This window comes from Alligator mississippiensis, chromosome 5 (genome assembly GCF_030867095.1).
Source record: "Alligator mississippiensis isolate rAllMis1 chromosome 5, rAllMis1, whole genome shotgun sequence".
Lineage (NCBI taxonomy): Eukaryota > Metazoa > Chordata > Crocodylia > Alligatoridae > Alligator > Alligator mississippiensis.
The window spans coordinates 59,715,228-59,739,262 of NC_081828.1; the positions used below are offsets into that span (position 1 = coordinate 59,715,228).

At 39.3% G+C, this 24,035-nt stretch overlaps 1 protein-coding gene across 2 annotated transcripts in view; it reads right to left on the minus strand.

Moving 5' to 3' along the window:
• BRINP3 (BMP/retinoic acid inducible neural specific 3) overlaps window positions 1-24,035 on the minus strand; it is a 345,467-nt gene that overhangs the window by 143,687 nt on the left and 177,745 nt on the right. For both annotated transcript variants that reach the window (XM_019500320.2, XM_019500321.2), the window contains exon 3: window positions 12,200-12,390. In XM_019500320.2, coding sequence (XP_019355865.1) covers window positions 12,200-12,390 — 191 coding nt within the window. The remainder of the gene's footprint in view (window positions 1-12,199; window positions 12,391-24,035) is intronic.

Consider the following 24,035-nt stretch of genomic DNA (forward strand, 5'->3'; position numbering starts at 1 on the left):
ACAGTTTGAATCCTAAATATAAAAATGCAAGTCTGAATAGACTTTTCTGTCACATTTGAAATATGGATAAATCTTTCTTACCAGCTATATTCTGCAACCATGAAATAGGCTAAGAAGACATTTAAGTGTTAGTTAAAAAATAGATGCAATTTAGAAAACTAGCCAAGGTTATGAGTCTTAACAAGTGAAAAGGATTAATGACAGTGAATACTAAGAAAACATGATTATTCAGCATCAGATCCATACACAGCTGTGCCTCATAACAGCAGTATGTTTTCCCTAGTTTACAAAATGCAGGAGGCAGTTTGCTTCAGTTTCTCAGGGTAAAAAGAAATAGTATAAAAATACATTCTGTTTCTGCTCACAAAAGAACTCCATATACTCCAATAATTGGTTCAAGAGATTAGCAGACCCTCTATGATGATGCTTTATTACTGTGTAGCTGCTGTGGCTGACAGATATTCATCAATGAGTAGAGACTGATATTCACACTATAGATTGACCTTCGCACAATACATTCCAATGTTCCTGCAAGCCCTGGAATTTACAAGGCTATTATTTAGTCTATATATTTAATTCTCTCCAGGTTTATAAAAAAAAATATTTTCCAAGGTTTATTTTTGCAATTTAAACTCCTCAGTTGTGACAAACATTCTATATGCTCTCTATCCAAAAAAAAAAAAACCAACCCCAAAATCCACCTCCAAAACAGAAATGGGCATTTAAATATGTGGCTCCTTTGTGGCCAGTTAACTGGGAGAAAGCTGTAAAACAGTTTACAAATAGCATTCAAAAATAAAGAATCAATGCTGTGGGGTTTTTAAGAATGTCTTCAACAATTGTTCAAGATAAGAAATGCAAATAGCCACCATTGGTACAGTAGAATATCAATACCATTGTAACAGCTGTAACTAAATATAAATGTGGCTGGGGAAAATGTATTTTTGTAATGCATAACAATACATATTCATATGATTAAAATACTTACTGCTAATTTCTGCCTCAAGTAATTTAGAGATTTTTTGAGCTGAAAGACTGCCTTCTTATGCCCCCTTTCTGCTGGAATAAAGAGATCTTAAACCTCAGTATCTCAACTTATCATTTGTAGTAAAAGATGAAGGTGCTGTAAGTAGGATCAGTTATAACATGCATCAGTAGCATCACCAGGAAGACAGTTTGTAAAAAAATAAAAACAGTCTTATATCTCTATATTTACACCTGCATGCACTTAATAATTATCGATATAGGTAGTTGTATGCATGCATGTGTGTGGCTTTTGTAATCTGTAAAGGTTCTTGGCCTGTGAACTCTTCAAAAGTTTGTCATTAAGCAGAATGCAAAGGACAATGGCTGTAACTTAATATAGATATGAAGTATGGCAATGAATCAGTTAGGGGTATATTTTACATCTTGTTGAGGCACAGTAGTTCCATAACATTACTGAAAGACCTGTTTGCATATGGAGAAAAGCATAAGCCAGTAGAATTTTACCACATTACTTTCCCAAAATGTAGCTGCTACCAATAGAAATGCACAGATCCAAAAAAGTATGTAAACCAAGGCTAGACCCATGGTCACTAGGGGTGTGAGAAGTGGGCCCTATTCAATTCGGATTTGGCCTGAATCAGGGACAATGATTCAATTTGTTGATTCGGATCACTATCCCCAATTCAATCCGAAACTGAAGATCTGATGCTGATTCAGAGAATCAGCGATTCAGACATAGACACAGCTTTAAAAGTTTTTCTACATACCTTGAGGTAGCAGGCATGGCTTGTGAACACTGCAATGATGGGGTGCATGGAGCATCCCACAGGAGTGTGATGGAGACCTCCACATGCTCCATGGTGAACCCGGAAGTGGACCAGAAGTACTTCCAGTCCACTTCTGGGTCAGCTGGGGAGCGCATTAGGGGGGCCCCCGCACCTCCCCAGCTTGGTGATCAGCCACAGGGGGACCCCAGATGCCCTCCCAGACCCAGGAGGCACTAGTCACTGAGCCGGGGAGGATGGGGGGGGGGTGTGGAGTGGACCTGAAAGTGCTTCTGGTCCACTTCCAGATCTGCTGCTGAATGTGTTGGGGAACCTCCCATGCTTCTGTGGGACAGTTCATGTGCCTCAGCATCACAGCACTCATGAACCCCTGCTACCTAGAGATATGTAGAAAAAACATTTAAAGCTGTCTCTATGTCTGAATCTCTGAATCTTCCTGAATCTCTCCAAATCGATCGGAAACTGAAGCCTGCTGCTGGCCAGGCTCTGAGCAGCCAGCTAGGCACTGCTGGTGCCCAGGTAAGGCTGGTAGGGCCAGCACAGGAGCTGGGCCCCACCTTGCCTACCCCACCCAGGTCCCTTTGCTGTGCACCAGAGTGCACATCCAGGGGCATGCCTGGGGACAAATAGCAGCAGCAGAAATATGTACCACTGTTATTTGTCCCATGGGAAATGTATGCCCCTGCACATGCAGACTCATGGGGACATGCCCCATGAGTCATCACTCCTGTCCTTGTGCTGATTAATGGTGTATATACCAGTATACAGGTAGCAGAGTTACAACAGGTACAGAAACATTACTGTCAGTAAATTTTAGACAGGAGTTAAAGTTTGCAAGCTGAATTTATATATTATTTCTCCTGCCTACTATATTAAATACTAGAAAGTGAAGTGTGGCTACAGAACACATGAGTTCAAGGGGAAACTAATAATTTCCTCTCACATAGGTCTTTTAGCATCAAACTGGCCTCCCTTAATAGCAGCTGAGTAGGATAATTCAAATCAAAAGTCAAATCCTAATTTAGTAAATTAATAGTTCCATGGAAATTAATGGAACTGACTTATACTAGTTCAGGATTTATTTTATTTTATACTAGTTAAAATGTATTCTATATGCAGAGTAACATACTGTTCTCCAGGAACATGGGTAAGGAAAGTAAATTATGCTCTTCATTATTCATTGTTTAGCATAGTAACAGTGTAAATGTCAAAAATGCATGTAAAATATAATCAGTGGAGAGGAAAATGGCAGGAAGTTTAGATTAAACTGATCTGTTAAGGGCCATTAAGATTGAATACGCCAAAGATGAAATTACCTGGGGTATTTTGCTTTGTAAAGCCTGTAACAGCACCAGGAAGAGGCTTTCTGACCTAGGGAAATGAACTTCATGCTGCTCCAGCAAAGTTCTCTCTGACTGATTAGGAATGACAATGACAAGTCATAGAAAAAATAAACAAATCCTTTACTGATCTGGCCCATTAGTCACTTCTAGCTAGTCCTAGTTTCATAACAGTCCCCTGGCTCAACTGTAGCATTCTACACATTCCTTTATCCATGCTGCTATTATATTAGTGGATAAGAGGCTTCTCTAGTAAAGCTCACTATCTTCATCTACTGTGAAACCAGGATAAGATCTTCATCTGCCATAATACCAGAAATAAAACTCTTTCACTTGAACATAAACATATTTTCCCTTTACTATTCTCATATCCCCAGCTCAGTAAATTGGCGGTGTTGCCTTGCAATCAATTTCAAACCATGTTCTACTAAACCTTACACACCTTTCTACTAAACCGTACAGTAGGCACTATTAAAAAAATCGACATCCTCTTATGTTTCCTGCACAGCATTGCTTGAGGCTTCACAATTATTTACAGTTCCATGGTGAAAGTCATATTACCATGCAGTATATCTGTATATGACAATGGATTTCATTGCATAGTACTGGAAAAAAATATAACATGAGAAAAATCAGAAAAAATGGTGCAAGGCTTTTGGTTGTAACTGTGTTGGTCTAAGAACATAGGCAGGCAAGCTTCTTTGGGTAGATGTGATCTCTTTTATTAGACCAACTGAGTCATTGCAAAAAAGTTATTTGCAAGCTTTCGGGCATAAGCATCCTTCTTCAGGCATAGGGAATCTCTGCTGTTCTGATATCTCCAAGAAATGAAAGAAGCTAAAAATGTGACAGGATGTCAGTGAGAAATAGGTGGAAATTAGGAAAACAAAGGGTAGGGAAGGGAAAGGGGAAGAGGGGAAATGAGGAGGGAAATAATGCCAAAGCTAAGTAAGGGAAACTCTACTGTCATTGAGTTCGCCAAGGTAGAAAAGAGGCAGTCTGTGGAAAAAATGAATAGCTGGAAATTAAGAAGAAAAAGGGTAGAAAAGGAAGGGAGGTAAACAAGGGGGGAGGTAGGAAGGAGAAAAATGTAAATGGTAAGGTCAGGCAGGTACCTGGTGAATCAGATATCAGGCAGGTTGTAATGTATCATAAATACAATGTCTATCTTGAGTCCATGATTTTTGTATCCAGTAGATTTAGGAGGTGAAGTTTATAGTCTTGTCTACAAAAGGTGTTTTGTAAAGTTCCCTTTGAGGATTACAACTCAGAAATTGGAGGGGAGCGATTGTCTTGTGAGAAGTGTGCACCCACAGGTAATTGGATATTTTTGCCTTTGATTAATTTGCGGTGTGTGTTCATTCTGGAGCCCAGGTGTTGTTTGGTTTTGCTTACATATTTTCCATCAGGGCATTTGGTGCACTGGATAAGATATATAACATTTCTGAAGGTGCAGGTGTAAGATCCAGGAATGGTGGTAGTTCTGTTGTGGGGTGTGATTATTGTGGGAATGGTGGAGATGTGTTGGCAGGTTTTGCATTTCTTGTCCTAACATGGTCTGGATCCATTAGGTGTGGTTTGGGTCATAGGGAGTTTGCCTCTAGTGATGTGGTTAACGAGGTTTGGTGCTTGTTTAAAAGCTAGGATGAGTGGTTTTGGAAATAACTCTTTAAGAACTGGGTCTTCTTCTAATATGAGTTACAATTGTTTAAGGATTTTTTGTGTAGGTTCCATGGAAGGGTGGTATGTTATAACTAATGGTATGCGATTCATGGGGATTTTCTTTTTGTACTGCAGCAAATCGTTGCATGGTATCTGGGTGACTCTTACAAAAGTACAATCTCTCTCTCTTGAGGAGTGTCCTTGTTGGGTGAAAGGCCTTTTGAGATTTTTGAGGTGATGATCATGAGTATTCTCCTCGGTGTAAATTCAATGGTATCTGAGTGCTTGACTGTAAATTACAGCTTTCTTGATTTGTTTACAGTGATTACTGGTTCTACTTGCTGTGGTCCTATTTAGTGTTGGACTTCCTTGGTGTGTTTCGGGAGATTGAATTTTTGGTGGAAATCAATCAGAGACTACAGGGTTTTAGTCCAAATGATGATGATGTCATCTATGTATCTCAGGTACAGCATGGTTTTGATGGTGAAATTCTTGAGGAACTCTTCTTTCAGATGGGCCATAAAAAGGTTGGCATATTGCGGGGCCATTTTGGTGCCCATAGCTGTGCCCATGGACTGGAGGAAGTGTTGGTTGTTGAAACTGAAATTGTTGTGTGTAAGTATGAAGTATGTAAGTTCAGTAATATCCTGAGGTTGGTACTCTGAGTTGTAATATCATTCTTGGAGATATGTGAGGCAGGCTTAGGTACCATCCTGGTGTGGGATGTATAAGCTAGTGACATACATGGTTGCTAGGAGGGTATTGCCAGGAAGATTGTCTATGTTTCTGAGTTTTTGCAGAAAGTCTGTTGTGTCTTGGATAAAACTCGGTCTTTGGATGATGAGCAGTTTTAGGATGGATTCAATGAAACATGATATTACTTCCATTAGGGTTCCATGGTGGGAAATGATAGGTCTGCTGAGGTTCCCTTGCCTATGGATTTTAGGGGGCACTTAAAAAGTCCCTAAGATTGGGTAGTGGAGGGATCAGGGTCTGAAGTTTTTCTTGTAGTTAAGATAGAAATGATGTGATGGTGGTTTTGAGGTGAAAAGGAGAGTTGGATCTTCCTTTAGTTTTCTATGGTAGGTAGTGTCAGAGAGTTGTCTATTGGCTGCTTTTATGTAGTCTCCTCAGTTAAGGATAACTAAGGCTCCTTCTTTATCTGCTTGTTTTATTACTATTTTGTGATTGGATCTTAGAGGTTATATTGGCCCTTCTTTCTCAGGCAGAGGATGTTATAGTGTTTTTTGCTGTTGAGTATTTCATTGTTGATTTTTTCTTTAAAGGAGTCAATGTAGCAGTTAAGGTTTGAATTTCATCCACTGTAAGGTGTCCAATCTGAGGTTTTTTTGGATTTCATCCAAACAAATTTGTCGTGTGATAACATTGATGAAAAATTGATGCCAAAATTTTTTTTAAAAAACTCCTCAGATTGGACACCTTCCATGGATGTCACTAACTTATACACCAACATCCCACACCAGGATGGCTTCCAAGCCTACCTCTTATCTACAAGAGTGAGATTACAACTCTCAGGACTGAGAGTGTGTGGCACAGGCATTCCCCATGCACATGTAGCAGCAACACAAGTTGTGCCACTGCTTCTTCTCCTTGGGGAAAAAACGTCCACACTTGTGTGGATGCAGCCATTAAAGCAAAATCACATTCTACTATACCTATTAGAGGTAATTCTGATAACTCTCACAAATAACTAGGCCAGTAACTGAAAGATATTGAGGGTTCCTGCACGTGTGCTTTAAAGCTCAGTAGCTCATTTTACTGTGCATTAAAGTGTCATGTCAAAACCCTGTCAAAAAACATTAATGCACAGGAACAATAGGCGACTGTGCATTAAGTACCACTAAAAAAGTGTGCACTTTTGCTACTGTGCATTAGTGTACCCTAATGCACATTTATTTAGTGTCTCACAGGGCACCTTTACACATGCTCTGGGGGTAGAGGAGTGGCACTTTAATTAGAGTGGCTCAGAGAGCCGTTCTAATAAAAGCACCACCGCATCTCCTGAATCAGTCTCCCTGTGCATAAAAATGGTAGCAGGGGCTCTTGAACTGAAGCTCATTCAATGAGCTTTACTTCAAGCACTCCTATCACCATTTTTAAGTGTGGGGATGCTGATACATGAGATGCAGGCAGCTACTGGAACATGGCAATTGCCACTCTTCAGCAGACTCGATTAATCAAATCTGCTCCAGCACGCTGGATCAGTCTCTGCACTCATGTATAGACACCCAGAGGTACTAAATTTATTAGGCAGTAGCAAAAGTGCATTCATGAATGTAGACATGCCTACAGTATAATCAAAGGCAGTAACATCTCCCGCTAAAAACCTTATTCAAACTACTTTGACTGTTACACAGTCTATATCCTATTGCCCATCTCCTTATGAATTAGGTTATAGTTAAGTTGTTAAGCTAAATTTTCTAAAAGATTAAAGATAGGTTTAGCTGCATGACTCCCATAAACATTCACGGAAACTTCATTCTTAAATCCTGCTTTGGAAACTAATATGACCTACTATTTGGAAGGGACCTGTTTACAGAATGGATTGGACAAATCCAGTGGTGAGGCCTAGCTGTGAGACAGTATCAATTATTCTTCAGAAAAGATAATTAGTGCATAGGATTACCTATCCAGACTTCATAAAATGAACTGACATTTTAGAGAAGCAGTTTTATCCCTTGGCGGGTGATTATATTAAAGATAATTTTAGTGATTGAGTACCCTTCCTGCAGGACAATCTTGTCAAAAGCCCTTATTCACCTGAGGAATGGTTTTCTATAATACATTTCATAACTGAATTCTAACCATACATTAAGAAAATGACAGCAACACTATTCTTTTTTGGCTGATATCTGGGTAACATAACAACTGAAATGTCTCCTAGTAACTCTCTTTTGGAAAAAGATCATTCCAGAAACAGGTTGAATGTCCCTGTTACTTTAGCCATTTAAAATAACAATACATTAATTTATATCATTATTTTAACAAAATAGCACTTCTGCAGCAAATACATCATAATTTAATTGAAATCGAGGCACAAATTGCACACATTTTCACTAGGAAGCTTTTAACGATGGTTCATTTGGTACAACATTTTAAGTATTTCCATTAATTGTTTATATCTCCCCCCTCCTCCCATATAGCAAAAAGGGAATTCATCAGGACAAGGAGGGCACATCTACATGAGACATTTACTGCAGAGTTGCCTAATTAGCACTGCAGTAAAGTCTCAGTGCCTATATGTGCAGTCCTATTAGGCCACAGGAAACTAATTAACTCCATTGTGGGTTAGTACTTGTAAATACAAGTACTGTCCTGTGGCAGTATTCTTAAGCGCACAGCAACACGTGTGGAAACTGATAGGGCTGGCTGGGGCATGAGGGTGCTTCAGTGTGAGGCTGCCTGCTGGCTAGCCCCATACTGGAGTATCCGTGTGTCCCAGTCATCCACTCAGCAGCACCTTGAGCTGGGTTAGAGCAGCCCTGGGCTGGCAGACTGATCTCCAGGGCCTCTTGCCAGCTGGGGCTGCTTCATCCTGGCTCAGCATGCTATGGTCCTGGGTACATGTGAAAATACAGCACCTGAGCACAATAAACTCTGGTGCAATATATGCCAGCGTTTATTCATTCATTAATTTTACATGTAGAAGATGTGCATGGATAGTATTATTCTGAGTCTAGCATTAGAGGGCCTTAATCCTTATAGAAAAATAACATTTCTTAGAACTTTTAAGCACAGTATTTAAGGACCAGGTCAAAATAGGAGTAAAATTCTGACTCCACTGAAGTCACTCATAGAATTCCCATTGACTTAACTGAGGTTGGGATTTCACCCTTGCAATTTCTGGTAATTATTCACAACATGTTATGTAATGTTATAGTTCATAATCTCTAAGTTCTTTGTTGTATGGGAATCATAATGCCTTCTTTGGGAGTTTCAAGTTCAGAAAATGTAAATAATTAAACCTCACAACATTATTTTGCAATGGTTATTCAATGTAGGTACATCTTCCAGAACCTCAGTAACATAGAGGAAACAGGTGGGGCATGATCTCTAAGAAATACCTAGCACCTGTCTCTTTCACTCATAAAGGAGTTTCAAGTATTCACTATCTTAAAGAGAGGGTGTATAAACAGGAACTAATGCTAGAGTTTCAAAGAAGAAAGGAAGTGCACAAAATTCACTGTGGGCTTTATCCAAAGCCAAATGAACACAATGGAAGGCTTTCAATGGCTTCAATAGATTTTGGATCAGACCCATAGTTTCATTTTGCAGCTCTCAGGAGTACAAACTAATTTGCTTTGGAGTATTAGATGTTGAGTACATTTGAAAATCAGAGGATCTGAGCTAAATACTGGGTGTTAATAATTTACAAGATAGTTATAAAATTCCTATATGCATTCCCTTGCCCTATCACATGGGGGTTAGGATGTATGGGCATCCTAAACCATGCACTTCCATCCTCCTTTAATATGTAAATATATTTCCCTCCCCCACTCCATCCAATTAATTATTTCGGCAATGATGCCAAAATGTCCTCTGAAATATTTATTGCTTATATGATGCCTGATTAGCAAAGATCAAGTAAAATATGCCCCCTTCTTTCATTTAACAAAGCTCTAAGTATTTGTATTCATGGGCATAAAGGAAAACTTGGCAAATGAATGACCTTGTGGTAAGATTTGTGTGCCTCTGTGGCCATTTGGCTTGCATGAATATCCTTTTTTGACCATAAAGGAAACTTTTACACATGGTTGTCTGTGAAATGTTCCCAAGTCTTTATTCACAAACATAAGAATATACTCCTCAAGGGCATTCTAAAATGAGAACTCAGTGAAGTTACACAATTGTTTGTGTTGCTATGAGATAACACAAAAAATAACATTTCCAATTGTTCTTATTTCTTATGGAAATTGTAGCTGCTAGTGACTAAGAAAAGACAAACATGTCATAATGAAAAGCAACCTAAACTGCTGGCTATGAATATGCTGTGCAAGGAGGCAGTGATGTAAGGGCTTCAGTCATGAATCCTCCCATACACCCCTGGAGGAGAATGAGGAGGAGGAAGGAGAATTCTTATGCTCATGCATTGGCAAAAACTGCACCAGACGCAAAACTGCAGCTTCTGGACTGCTGCTTCCTTTCTTGCATGGATAGGAATACTAGTGCAGAGGTGGGAAGGATACCTGGGTAGGTAGGCCAGCACTGTGCTGGCCCCATCAGCCTTACCTAGGATCCTGGGGGCTTCCTGGGGTTGCAGCTGTGGCGATCCTGCCTCTCAGAGTCTGGCCAGCAGCCAGAGAACATGGATCCAGCTGGCCAGGCTCCAGTTTTGGGCAGCACGTGTTGCCCTGCTTTTTGTTTGCACAGGTTTTTATGGACCCCAGGGTTATCCTCCCCCCCCACCTCCATTCCCACACTGCTACCGTGAAGCATAGAGAAGACCTGAATATGTGGTGCTGCTGACATGTCTGTGGCGCTACATACTGCATGGCCATGCTTGTCTGGATGTGGCCAGTGGGGCCAGGAAGGGAAGTAAGGAGTAACAGCTCTGGTGAACTGGGCCCAGGACTAATAAGGCTGGGTGTCTAATAGAGCAATTAGCTGCCCTGGTCACTGGGTATAAATGACCCAGTCACATACGTGGAAGGAAACTGGGCTTGGAGATATAAGCCCAGTCTCTGCCTGTGCAGGGGGAAGCCCCTGCCTGCAGCAGAGAGTGAGGGGTTGCTAGAGACAGATAGACAGGCAGTCAAGCTACCCAGGAGAGCTGGGGAAGGAGACTACTATGTAGTTAGGACCTATGGAAATCTTTACCCCAAGAAGGAAGCTTATTTGTGTTATGAAGCAGCTGGCTTGTGCTTTTGTTCTGTTTATACTGGAGGACCAGATTGTGGCTAGAGGCAGAGGCATCCATGAACAGGGGATGCCTGTGTGGCACTCCCATGTTACTTGTGTCAGGAGATAGCCATAACCTAAAGGCTAGAGAGTAGCACTGAGATTGAGATGTCAGGAGAGGCAGCCGCCAAAGCAGGGCCAATACCCGGGAGTTGAAGTCTTAAATTGGCTAAAGGTGTGGCCAGAGAAAAAGCATGGCTATGACAGCTGAGGCTCCGACAAGTCCTCAGAAGCCTACGGGAGTGCCCCTTAAAGGATGTTTCCTCAGCCTGATGATGGGTATTTATACCCAAAAGTTTGCAAAGGAGAATTTTTCCAACTATTTGAATTGGTCTAATAAAAGATATCAGATTTACGCAAAGAACCTTCTCTGCCTTAAAGGCAAAGCACTCAAAGGGGAATACAGTCCCCAGGCAAAACAACCAGCAAAGTTACTGCCAGCCCTGGAAACTGCCTCCTTCAACAATGAATACAATAAGATCAAAGGCATGGCAAGTGAGAAACTGGAGGTGAGGTGGGTCAAAGGTAGGGGCAGCTCAGTGCTGGGATAGCATCACTTCTAAAGGTACCACACATGTAAACATAAAAGAGTATATCTACACTTTCTCCACACTACTTTTGAGACTGCCCCCCCAAAAAAGTTTTACTACCTGCTCTGCACCCTACAAACCTGAATATATAGCAGTGAAGATATTCTGGAGTAACCCTCTTCTACCTCCTGTCAAGATCTTGAGGGACTGAACATCCTCATCACCATTTTTGGACTGTATGCAGTGGGAGCAGATGGATGAGGCTTGTAACTGACAGAAGTCTTGAAGTTCTATCATGGAGACAATATAGACACACTTAATGTGTCCATTTGATTCCCTCATAAATATCTAAAGCAGAGGCTAAGGAAGCTTTCCTTGCAGAGCATCCTAATTATTCTATTATAATGCTCCTCTCCAAGTGAAATAAGGTTTCATAAAGGCCTGGTGCCTTTACATTGGCTTGTTGCCCATCCACCAGTCCAAAGGGATTCAGAAGGAGGTTATGGAGGAATACAGAATAGATCTCTGTATCTAGCCACCACCAGTGGTCATTGCTTAATACTTTTTAAAGGGGACATGGAAACATAGTTGGGCTAGGGAATCTCAGGAACGTTTTTTGAACCTCTTGGGGTCATCAAGAGAATGATAAACTTTGACCTTGTCCCACTAACCTCCCACCTATTCCTCAAATGGCCAGCTTAACTACATTCCTCCAACATTACATGTCCCATCTAAATCTAGTAGAGCAAAGAACCATATTAGAGAGAGAGTGTCTGAGCCTTTCTATTCCATGAAAACAGAGAGATCCTCAGATCTTCACATGTCAGTCAGGATCTACGCTTCCAGCCTAGAAAAAGTCCATTGATATTACTAATGTCATTACCATTCAATTCTTTTAAAGTGTGTTTATACTCACTCTCATCATGTGTAGTTATAGCTGAGTTGTTTACTTAACATTGCAAATCACTGATCATACCTCCCAAGGTAGCTGACAGAAGGAAGTGTGTCCCATATTTCTTGATAAGATTTTCTGTGATCTGCTGAAGAGTTGGGCGACGTCCTAGTAGTCTTATATTGCGGAAGAATTCAGGGGCAAGAGGAAGTGGGGAACCAAGGAAATTTCTTCTTTCAACAGCTAGATTGTTTACTTTCCAGCGGCCAAACTCTCTGCAAAGCAAAAAAATTCTCATTCAGAAAAGTATCATTCAGACAAATGTTTTCATTTGCCAAACACACCGCTCTACTGTCTAGCTTGGGGCAACAAACTTCCCTTGTGATACACTGTCATGTGTTATATACATAGGACAAGCAACAAGTATTATTTATTGGAAGTGGGAAGAATACTCTATAGCAAAACCATCAGCTGGCAAACAAAAAAAAAGCCACTTAAGGCACTGTAGTGCCTATTGCTTTAATTCAAGCTGTGATATGACCATAATTCCAGAACAACTTGATTTTGTTAGGGATGTAATATAAATTCAAAATTATATACTAGGTTCGACATAGGCACAGAAGGTGGGTTTTTTAGCACTTTGTGAAGAAGATTATGTATCATCCTTAAAAAAATATACTATGTTGCAATTACTTTTGCACAATATACCTCTTGTCTACTCTAACTGGCTACTTTAAAGGAGTTAGAAACAGTCAGACCATATTTGGCGAAGCAGTGATTGGTTTACTGTTGCATGATCTCACTTCAGCAGGGAGAACCAAAGTAATGCCAACTCTCATGAAAAAAATCACAGAACTCCTGATTTCTAAGTCAATTAACTCTGACTCATGATCTCCTGATAGAGATCAAATCTCAGGACTTTTTCTTCTGGCACATGTAGAGAGCACCAAACTGGCAAGTCTGTGGAAGGGAACGGGATGTGGGTGGAGGGCAGATCAAGGGTCCCATGGGGGGGGGAGGGGAAGTAAGGCAGGGGCTGGGGTGAATAGGGCCCTGGGGGCCAGGGCGAATCATACAACAGAGCTGTGGGCAGCTGTGTGTGTATGTGTGTGTGTATCTGTGTCTGCCCCTCATTCCCAAACCACAGCCCCTCCCCACCCCAGTGCTGTTGGTGGCCCTTACTTCTGATCCACAGTACCCCACATCCTGCCAGGGTGTGTGGGGACCCCCTTCTATGGGCTTCAAACCACACACCCATGCCCACAGCCCTCCACACGTAGCACCCCCACAAGTGTGTGTATGGAGATCAATACACACACTTCAAAAATAGCATCCTGTGATTTACATGCCAAATCTCTTGATTTTTAAGTTTGTCTCATGACTTTTGCCATGGTGGGGTTGGCAATACTGGAACCATAATCAATATATCCAGCAAAGTGACCTCCAGTGCCTCTGATGTTTAGGGGGCTGTTGTCCCTCATTTTGAAACATCTGGTTGACAGACCACGTTCAAAACATAGTAAGCGTTTTCCAGTCAAGAAGTAAACTAAACCATTAAAATAAACCCCCTATGACACAAGCTAGCTTCTCCACTTGCTATAAATCAGTGATAGCACTGAAAGCAAACAAGTAAATTAGTTAGTAATAAACACATCTTTTATTCATTTACCTACCAATTAAGATACTGCTTAGAGTTATTAGCAGAAGGACTCATTGTCCTCAAAATCTAATCAAGGGACTGTATTTTTTAGCATTCGCAGTAGCTTTGTTTTTTCTGGAGCAAACTGATAGTTACTTTGGTTGCTTCAGAGTCCAATCAGAATCCAGTTTGTGGCTACTATGCTGAGATAGCATATGGGCTGCTGTTTATTTACTGCTTTTAAGGGAAAAGGAAGTGTTACTTGGCTGGATATGTCAATTATGGTTCGCCCTCCTGAAATGAGACCATAAAAAAGCAAATAGTTTAGTATGTTTGAAAGGCTATACAGAAGGTCCCAGCTAAATAAATGAGTAGCATCTATTTAAAACAAAAAGTAAAGGTCCAAAATACAGGGAAGGACTAACACTGTAGGCTATACAAGAAGAGATATACATGTACACATACTTACATTCACACATACATACGTACGTATAGACACACATACACACACACACAGTGGGCTATACGAGATACACGCGCACACACACACACACACACAAAATATCTCCTCCTGTATAGCCCGCTGTGTGTGTGTGCGTGTGTACATACATATGTACGTGTGTATGTATGTACCTGTATATGTGTATATATATACACACATACACAAGAAGATACATAATGATGTGCACATGGATTAATAACTGGACTGGCTGTTTGAAATTAATCTTGTTTCTCTCATTATATCCTTATGTAATGTCATTAATTTAATTTTCTTTCCTTACTGCTCTGCTGTGGCAATAATAGTGATGCAGTGATGCTTAATATAGAAACAGAAGTATCAAGCTGGGCTCTCCTTTCTAGGCACATATGAAGCTTTACAGTACGAAACTACCAGGAATTTTAAATTATAGGATGGTCTTCAAGTAATTCTACAGGGCTAGGCAAGTAATTAATGTCAACATGTATCCAATTAAAATCAAAATCCATATTGGTTTCCTTGTTTGGTAGAAAATACATTTCCACTACCATTTTTGTTTCCTTTCCCTATGTTTTGGTTTGTGAGATATGGCAGACTGGGAAGTTATATTTAGAATATATATTTCAATGAAAAAAAAATAATGCCTTAGAAAAATGGTTTCTAAATCAGGCTTAGAAGACATGAATAACAAATACAGGTTGTATTGCTGCTTTTGCTAGCATATATACCTACCAGTATATCCACAGTTGACTTCCACATAGGCAGAAGAATCTACTTTCAACTATTAATTGCAAGTTAGGTGTGAGACCAGGGAATTGGATATATTTTAAAATATTGGAAGTAACGTGTTTGTAACAAATTATATTTCTCTTCTGCTGAAAAACAGCCTGATCCAAAGTCTTTCCTGTTGACTTGAATGGATATTAAACTAGGCTTCCAATAACTGAATTTATACATTGAAAATAAATAAGGCCTGATAATGTAAACAAAATGAAATACAGAACACAGTTCCATTATAGCAAACCTCACATTCATACAACAGTATCTACATTAAATTTAATATAACCATTGATTGCTGCTGGAGACAGAACTAGGTTCTTAGTTGATATGGATAGGCAGAAGACCCACTGACTTCAGTTTATTCCAACTGCTTTTGTTTATCATGTCTTTCACAACCTGCTTTAACTCATGAAAGACATGACTTTTAGTTGACTTAATGTGTATGTACCATGTTGATTTTGTATCGTTTTAGTTTCTTAACCAAAATAATGAGGTAATAAATGAAACGCCTTACAGCAGTCTGACTATACTACATTGGCAAATTATCACAACTTCTTTTCCACTAAATTTGTAATCTCATTGAAAGAAAAGATTTTAGTTAGCTTGACAAGATTTGTTTTCCTATCCATATGGACTTGAATTAATTATGTTACCCTCCTTTTTTATTATTTATTAATCAAGTCACACATCAGCTGTTCAATTATTTATATGGAGATCAGTATCAGGGTAACAAACATAATTACCCAGGTTGTCCTATTTATTCTTTTAAAGCGGCGTCACATTACATTTATTTCAGTCTTTTAGAACTTCTCCAGCATTCCAAACTAACTGGCAGATTGTTTCTTGGCCAGCTCTTTAAAACTCTTAGTTGCAAGTTATTCATTCTGGCTGATTTACATTGTCTAGATGGGGTAGCTGCTATTTAGAATCCAGAATTATTACTGGAATGCAAAGAGTGTAATTATCACCACCATCATCATTTCCATGCATACGTAAAAATGATTACCACACCTGGTTTTGTCATCAGTTCCTAACTCTGCTATTTTACTACCAACTTCCATGTGTTATACACTTAGATTTATTATACATGTATCAACTCATTCATTCATTTCTTCCATGTATATGTATACACTCATTTATTAATTTCTCCCATGTATAGAAGATTGTATTTATAAAAATAAATGTTTGTTATTACTTTTATTGAAATAGCAACTTCAACTTCCTTTCTAAGAGACTTTTTGTTTTGTTTTGTTTTTTAACCACTTAAGCATGCCTCACTGATTGTGGCAGACCCTAAGGGCTTCATTACATGTTTTTTTGGCAGCTCCTGGAATTCTTAACCCTTGGATTATCTACGCATTACCACCTGAAACTAGTGTTAAGAACTTGTTATGCCACTCAAAATTATGCCGCTTTGATTCGTGCTATGCAGCTCATGTTACCCTAAGGTAAGCAAATCTAACACCCCAACCACCTCCCTCACTGCTCCAAATCCAGTCTACTGCCTTCCTCAGTGCTCCTGATCCCCCTGACTGACCCCCTTCTTCCTCTCCCTACTGCTGCTTATTTGTGGCTGCCTATGCTGTGTCCTCGGTGAGCAGGCAGGGAAGGGTTAACCTGCCTGCCCAGCTGCTACTCTCTGGGCCTGGCTCAGCTCAGAGAAGAGCAGCAGCCCATACCTGTGGTGGCCAGGTATGTAGGTTAACCCTGTCTCTGTACTGCCTGTGTCCCTGGAACAAACAGTGTGGGCAGCCTCAAGTAAGTCAGGGAGTGGGGAGGAAAAAACAGGGGAGCCTGAGGGAGGGGACAGGGGAAAGCCCAGAATTGAAACAAAGGGGGATTCTTACCTTTCAGTACTTCAGGACCCTGCTGGCCTCAAGAGTGACTGCTCCAAACTCAAGCTAGCACTAACACCAATCAATGTTTGTACAGCTCACAATGTAAGGTGTAGTGATCATTCATTTAGGTACTGATTTAACTTGCATGTAGCACTTGTTGTTTGATTTTTCTTGAATGTTTGCAAGAATGGATTTTTCATGGCATACTGTTGGTGACTAGCTATAGATATGATTGATTATAGTCATATGGATCTAAGGGTATCTGTGTATAAATTAGAGTTTTATTTTATTTGTTGCTTTTTTTTCTCCTTTAATAACATTTTCAACCATCCAGTGATACAGCAGATATAATGCAATACAACCTCATATACCAGACACATCTCTAAACTGCAAAACAACAAATCACAATGTAAGCAGTTTATATCTCACCTATAGTTTGGAAGCTGTTTGTATGTATGATTCATTTGATAACACATTCATAAAATTCAAAGTCAATTTTGCAAAAAGACAAAAAGGACTAAATTTCAAACAAATAATTCAACTCCAGAAACAATTATGTTTTCAAGTCTTTTTCTCCACATTCAGTGAGGTTTTATATCTAACCCCCCCCCCCCCCAAAAAAAACAAAAAAAAACTGGATATTTTTTGAGAAGAGATTCTATACAAATGTAATGGGGTTGCTGTCTGATAGTCTCAACAGTCACGTCTACCGTTGGGGCCTGAATTTGGGCAGATTTTTTTTTTTTCTTTTTTCTGGAACTCATGCCCAGATATTGCCAGAGCAACAGGAATTTGTTCCAATTAACTATGTGAAATTCTACTAAGCAACATCAGAGGATGGCATTTTATACTAACAATCAAGAAAGTAGTCATTCAATTAAGAATAAAATAACCTAGTTACCTTTTGTTATGACTGGTCTATGTTTTCATTTTTCCCTATTTGAAGTTTTATATTGATTTCAAAGCTTGGCATGCACCCAACACTGATAACAAGGTTGCTCTTTTTTCTTCTTGATTTCTGACAGCTTCTAGAACTTTGCACTAACATTACTCAGAAGAGACAGTCCCTTAAAGCCATGGCCTCAAAAAATAATTTAATTTCCCTGCTGTCCGTTGCTAGTAGGAGGATCTATTGTCCAGGTTTTGGATGGACCAACGGTATGTATACATAAATAGTGTAACATTGTAATTGTTTATATTAATGTAATATTCATAAACTTTACAAATCTCTCAGAACTCACTGTTATTAGGATAGGATAGGATAGGATAGGATAGGATAGGATAGGATTTTAGTGATCTAATAGAGATCAGGAACACTCCTGAATGTGGGACTATGTAAAAATAGCCCATTTTATGTACAAACATTGAGAAAAAAAACAACTTTCAGTGGTCAGATCAGCATAAAGGGTCTAAGAGACAATATAACATAAATCTGTATATTTTATACATAGAGGGCCCAGCTGATGAACAGAATTTCTCTATGAATCATATGGAAAACACACCATGATAAAATGTATCTTTAAAAATCCCAACAATTCACAGTATGAAAATGTTTAATGATATATATGCTCTTGTATATTATGACCAATTTTATTATTGATATTAAAGTAGTAAAAAAGAGATATTAGGGTCCTGTTGTACTGATCAGTACATATATGCAAATAGTAATATTTGCAGGGCAGAAGTTGGGAAACCGAGGCAAAGAGAAATTAGTGACTTGCCCTTGGAATTGTGTAGTGGAAATGGTAACTGAACCTTACTCGTCTAAGCCCTGGGCTAATATGTTACACACCAAATGTTTCTTTCTTTCCTGATTTCTTTCATTTCTTATAACAGAGACTGGATAAATGTTCATAATCTAACTGTCTGACATAAAGCACAGATTTATATTATAATATATATAGGGATAGATCTTTATGGAGTCGATGTAGCTTCGGTGACTTTAGTGAAGCTCTGTTATATAGAATTTGGCTCACTTTCTACATAATTTGCAAATTATTCAATAGAATACCTTGTTTTATTTTTAACAGTAATCCTTAGTAAAGAAGCAATGTATTCCAGAAGCATAATTTATGATTATCCCACTGATAAAAGATTTATTGCTCTGAGGTTACATTTGTTAGGTTTGCACATTACAAAACTGAATGCATCTGTGCAATTGCTCTGGATTTACACCAGTATGACTTTCATAGGCTTACACTGTTTGGTCAGGTCCTTCAGCATCCCTAAGTGGACAGCTCTCTATCCTCCCACCTCCCTGCATGGGGACTCTGTGACTCATGCAGTAGTTAAATGAATGGCGTAGGGCTTGATGAATGGCAAAGAGTCAGACCACAGGCTAGATTGGGCCCACAGACTAGCCCTGCATGCCAGATCCAGCATCCTGGACCAGCTCTGCACAGGTGTCACATGCAGCATGTATCCTGGACTGGCCCCACATGGGTGCAGCGTGTTGATCCACTCTGGATCCAGCCAACTGGCATTATTTTTGGCAGCCCCTGTTAGAGGTACCGCACATATTGAATAATCAAATGGTCACATGAAATAAATATTGAAGCACAAGATTGGGTTGGCTAATTAAACTACAGTATCATTTATTGGGAATGAACAAGACTTAGGGACTTAGAGAATTAGTTTCACTTAGTAATAGTTTTAGGGAAGAAAAACTCTTAGTAGCAGTTAATATATGTGACAGAATTTTGTAAGTATTGTGTATTTTTCAAATCAGATCAATAAAGAAGAAACATAATTATGTCCATTAAATTAAATAGGTCAAAATAAGCCTATTGCAAAGTATTTATTTCCAGCTGCATATTACAACAATAAAACAACAAGAATGTCTGTGCCTCAAATAGCTTATAATCTAATTATAAGCCAACAGACAGCAGATATAAAACACAAAGAAACAAGTGCATATAAAGATAGAAATCATAGGTTCTTCTGAGTCAAGAATCAAGACTTGGATACTGTTTGACAAGTGATTTGCAGGGTGGAGTCTAAAAAGGTCATAAGGAGCCATTAAAGTGAAAACAAGTAATTTATTTTTGAGATAGTGGAAAGGGGGCAACCAGTGGAGGAAAACAAAAAGGTCACACAGTCAAATTGATGATGAGACTGGAAAGTTATCTTTGAATGACATTCTGACTTGAACAAAATGGAACAAGATATCATTTCTCAAGGCCAGTGCTTGAGAGGTGAGATGATAAGGACTTGGATAAAAGTTGTAGCAGTATGGATGGATAGCACAGGCTGTAGTCTAGAGATGTTACAGAGGAAGAAATGGAAAAAAATAAAGTAGACACAAGCTGTCTATGAATATCAAGAGAGAAGGCCAACTGGAAGATGGACATGGGTGAGAGGGGAGATGGTAGCATTGCTTACAATGACTAGGAAAGAATGCAGTGTGGAATGGCTAGTGGAAAACTTAGAAATCTGTTTTGGCCATGTTGATCTGAAACTGATGGCTATTTAAGCATTCACTTCAAAGAATTAAATCTTCATGTATAACATGCCAGCTATGTAAAATGGCCATAAAAATTTAAGAGTTTGAAATTCATAAATACAGAGTTTCTGAACTTTTAATATACATACCAGTAGATGATATATAGGAAATATAGTAAATTTTAAAAAGTATTAATTATGTTTTACCTAATGCAAAAAGAACAATGGAGAGATGTTCAGCATGCATCGTCCAGATGCCTGAAGGGACCAGAAGGGGCTATAAAATCTCATTCCTTTAGATTGCTAGAATGAATACAATTTAGCTTTGAAACATTTTCACCATGTGATAGCTGCTTGGTGGACAGTAGGAAAGAAGCTAGTAAGTCTCTGTCAAACTCATGGAGGACCAGTGTTTATACCTGCCAAAACACATTTAGAATTTTTACTAATCGGCTCAAGTGGAAAAGGTGACAGGGCATATTTGGGTATGGTTTTCACAGTCTCTGTTTTGGATGAGAAAATGATGATCAAGAAAAAGAGACAACAGGCTCCAAAATGCCAATTCACACAAGCTAGATTGTAATTACTCTAAAGCCTTTCCTAACTAAAGGGTGGTGTCCAGTTGTCATTACATCGAGACAGACCAGAATCACTGTTCCTCTGCACCTTTATTGTGTGGGGCAAAAAAAGTGAATAACTCTATAACTTTTTATGAAGTAGCTTGCTTTCCCTTTGCATCTGGATCTAGCTAGGGTGATGTGTCAGAGATTTCATGGGACAGCAGTGATGAGACAGTTATTTTGCATTAAATGGGTTGAATTAAGGGAATATAAATCCTTCTACATGCACAACTCATTGCTTTGATTTTCCCCTTTCCTTTCCCAATTCTTTTGTAAGTGAACTAGTTCACCTAGCAAGTAAAAAAGTGGAGATTGTAATTGTTATTCCTAATTTTAACAGCTACAGGAGTTTAAATATTAGGTTGTGGGACATTCAGATGTATTGGCCGGCAGGCAGGCAGGCAAATCTGATTCTCCTCTTGCTTGCATCAGTGTAAAATGGAGTCACAGAATGGAGGAACAAATGGTGTTATACTGATACATGAGTGGAAAACTGGACTCTAACTTTTCTCTGGGGCTATTGTGCTGATATTCCTAATCTTCCTGAATACCTGTCTAAGGAAGAGGAAAAATGTGATTATCCACAGTCAGGAGTGTCCTCACACAATTATGCTCCACTGAAGCTGTGCATCTGAGAGTACTGTGCTGGTAGAGAAGCACAAGGCCTCCTCACAGACAGTGCTGACTGCTTATATGGATTTGTGAGCCGGGCTCCATAGCCTATCCTTGAGGGGGCTCCACAAAAGAGGAATTTCAGAGAATCTGAATGATCCTCACTGTGATTTTATCTCCCTAAATCAGAGACCAGCAGCAAAGATGGGAACAAACCTTTCCCGCATGTGTTCAATCCAAATGAAACAGAAAAAAATCATTGCCAAATAGAAACTATTTAAAAACTAATCCTAACAGCAGGTGATTTCTAAATCAGACACTCTTTTTTCTGTTCTAAATAAAAAACAGAGAGATGCAGCAATCCCAGATTTTGCTTTTGTTTAATACAAGTTGTTTTTTCATACACAAACATACACAAATAGTTTTGTGTTATTATTTAAAAATCAATAAAATTATTGAAAACCAAGGAAAATAGACAAGGAAAACCACCCCCCAGGAGCCCCACATCTACGCAGCATCAAGGTTACTACTTTAAAATAATGAAAAGTAAATAAATGCAAAACTTGAAGTTTCCTAAAGTGATGGTAATTTGACCACTTTGTGCATACATGGCTATTTTTATTCCTCTTCCTCTGCTTAATAGCTTACCATGCTTTGACTAAGGTTAGAAAACTTGTATCATAAAACATGGGGAATGTTCAATGCAATTGATGTGATCTTTAGGTCTGTAATATTTTTGTAGAGTGCTATAAATATAAATTACACTTTTACAACATATATAAAGAGAAAAGGCCTAAAAAGGTTTATGATCTAAATGCACGATCCTACACACTGTTCTTCATGATAAAAATCTTACAGCTCTGCAACTGCCATAAAATGAATAGGACTTTCTACCATGTATCAGGTTGTAGCCTTCTTTACTTCAGTTTGATATGTTGGCATCCTGGCAGAGGTCCTACAAATGAAAGAGTTGTTGATGAGACTCTTCAAAGGCAGTTGAGGCCTACATTAATGGATCTCATTGAAGGATTGGGCCTAAATCAGTTGACTCAAACTGAGAAGGCACTTCAAGTGAAGTACTGCACCGGTCATTCTGAGCCCACTTCTATGTAATATTTTCATTAATAACTTACACAATGGACTAGACAACTCACTTTAAAAACTGTATATGACACCAAGATGAAAGAATTGCAATCATTTCAAAGAATAGAATCAGAATTCAAAGTGATTTTAACAAATGAGGGGAGATGTTCTGAAATGAAGAAAAAGTGAAGACAAGGACAAAGAGTTACCCTCGGGGAGGAGAACTCAAAGGTGTAAATATAAAATAAGTGGTATCTGGCTACAGAAGTATCTGGCACATAGGCTAGGGACAGACATTACACAAAGAATGTTTTAAGTGATCAGAAACTGGTTTAAACATGTAACAGAACAGATGTTCAGTGCACATAAACTAATTTGAGAATGGCTGAAACCAGTTTGAGATAAACCTGGTTGAATGTAGTATCAGATTTAACTGATTTGGCTCAAACTGGTTTATGTAATGTCTGTCCTAAACCCCTTGCTGGTTTAAGAAAAAACAGATATCCCCTAGCATCCCAGTATGTTCTCTGGGCTGGGCAGGATTCTTTGCTTCACAGCAGGGCAGGCCCCTCTTCTGTGTTCCCTGGCTGCAGCTCCAGAGACTGCAGGCTGCTTCCCCCCTCCCCTCACCACTCCCTGCTAAGCAAGAATTCCCCCCTGCCCCTCTGCCTTGCTGAAGAGGTGTCTGTGTATTAGCTAGCAGACCACATGCTGGCTACATTCCGTGCTGAATCAACAGGCAGAATCAACAAGTACCTGGTAATGTCCCTCTGTTATTCTCTTAATTGGGTGATAAACACTGTTATCAATTCCCTACTGGGCTAATCAGAGTTCCTGCCAGAGCCTAGTTATGCCCCTATCAACATCATGGTGTGGAAGATAGGGAGGGCTGGTCTAGCACCTCTTGGCTTCTAGCCTTAGCCACTGCAGGCATGTGCCTGCATTTTTAGGATCTCTGTCTGGTTAAAAAACTGACTTAGCCTAGCCAGGTTAAACTAACTTGCAAAGATTGAATCAGTTCAGGCTCAGGCTTTTTGAATGTCTGTCCCTAGCCATAAGGAACTTGGGTAGTGTATCAAAAACCAAATAAGTCAACAATATAATGCTGTTACCAAAAAATAGCAAATCCTATTCTTGTAGTGTTGATTGGAGTGTTATATGTAAGATACAAGAGATAATTAGTTTGCTGGTAAAGTCTCTGCTGTAGTACTGTGTCCAGTTTTTGAGCATGATGCTTTAAGGAACATTTAGATAAACTGGAGAGGTAAAGAGGAGAGAAACAGGGCTAGAAGACTAGAAAATATGGCCAATAGGAAGGATTGAAGGAATTAGGCTTATCTTCCAATATGAAAAATATTTTATATATGGACTGCTGATCAATTGTTCTCAGTGACCACTAAGGGAGAGGACAAAAGAAAATCAGTGTAAT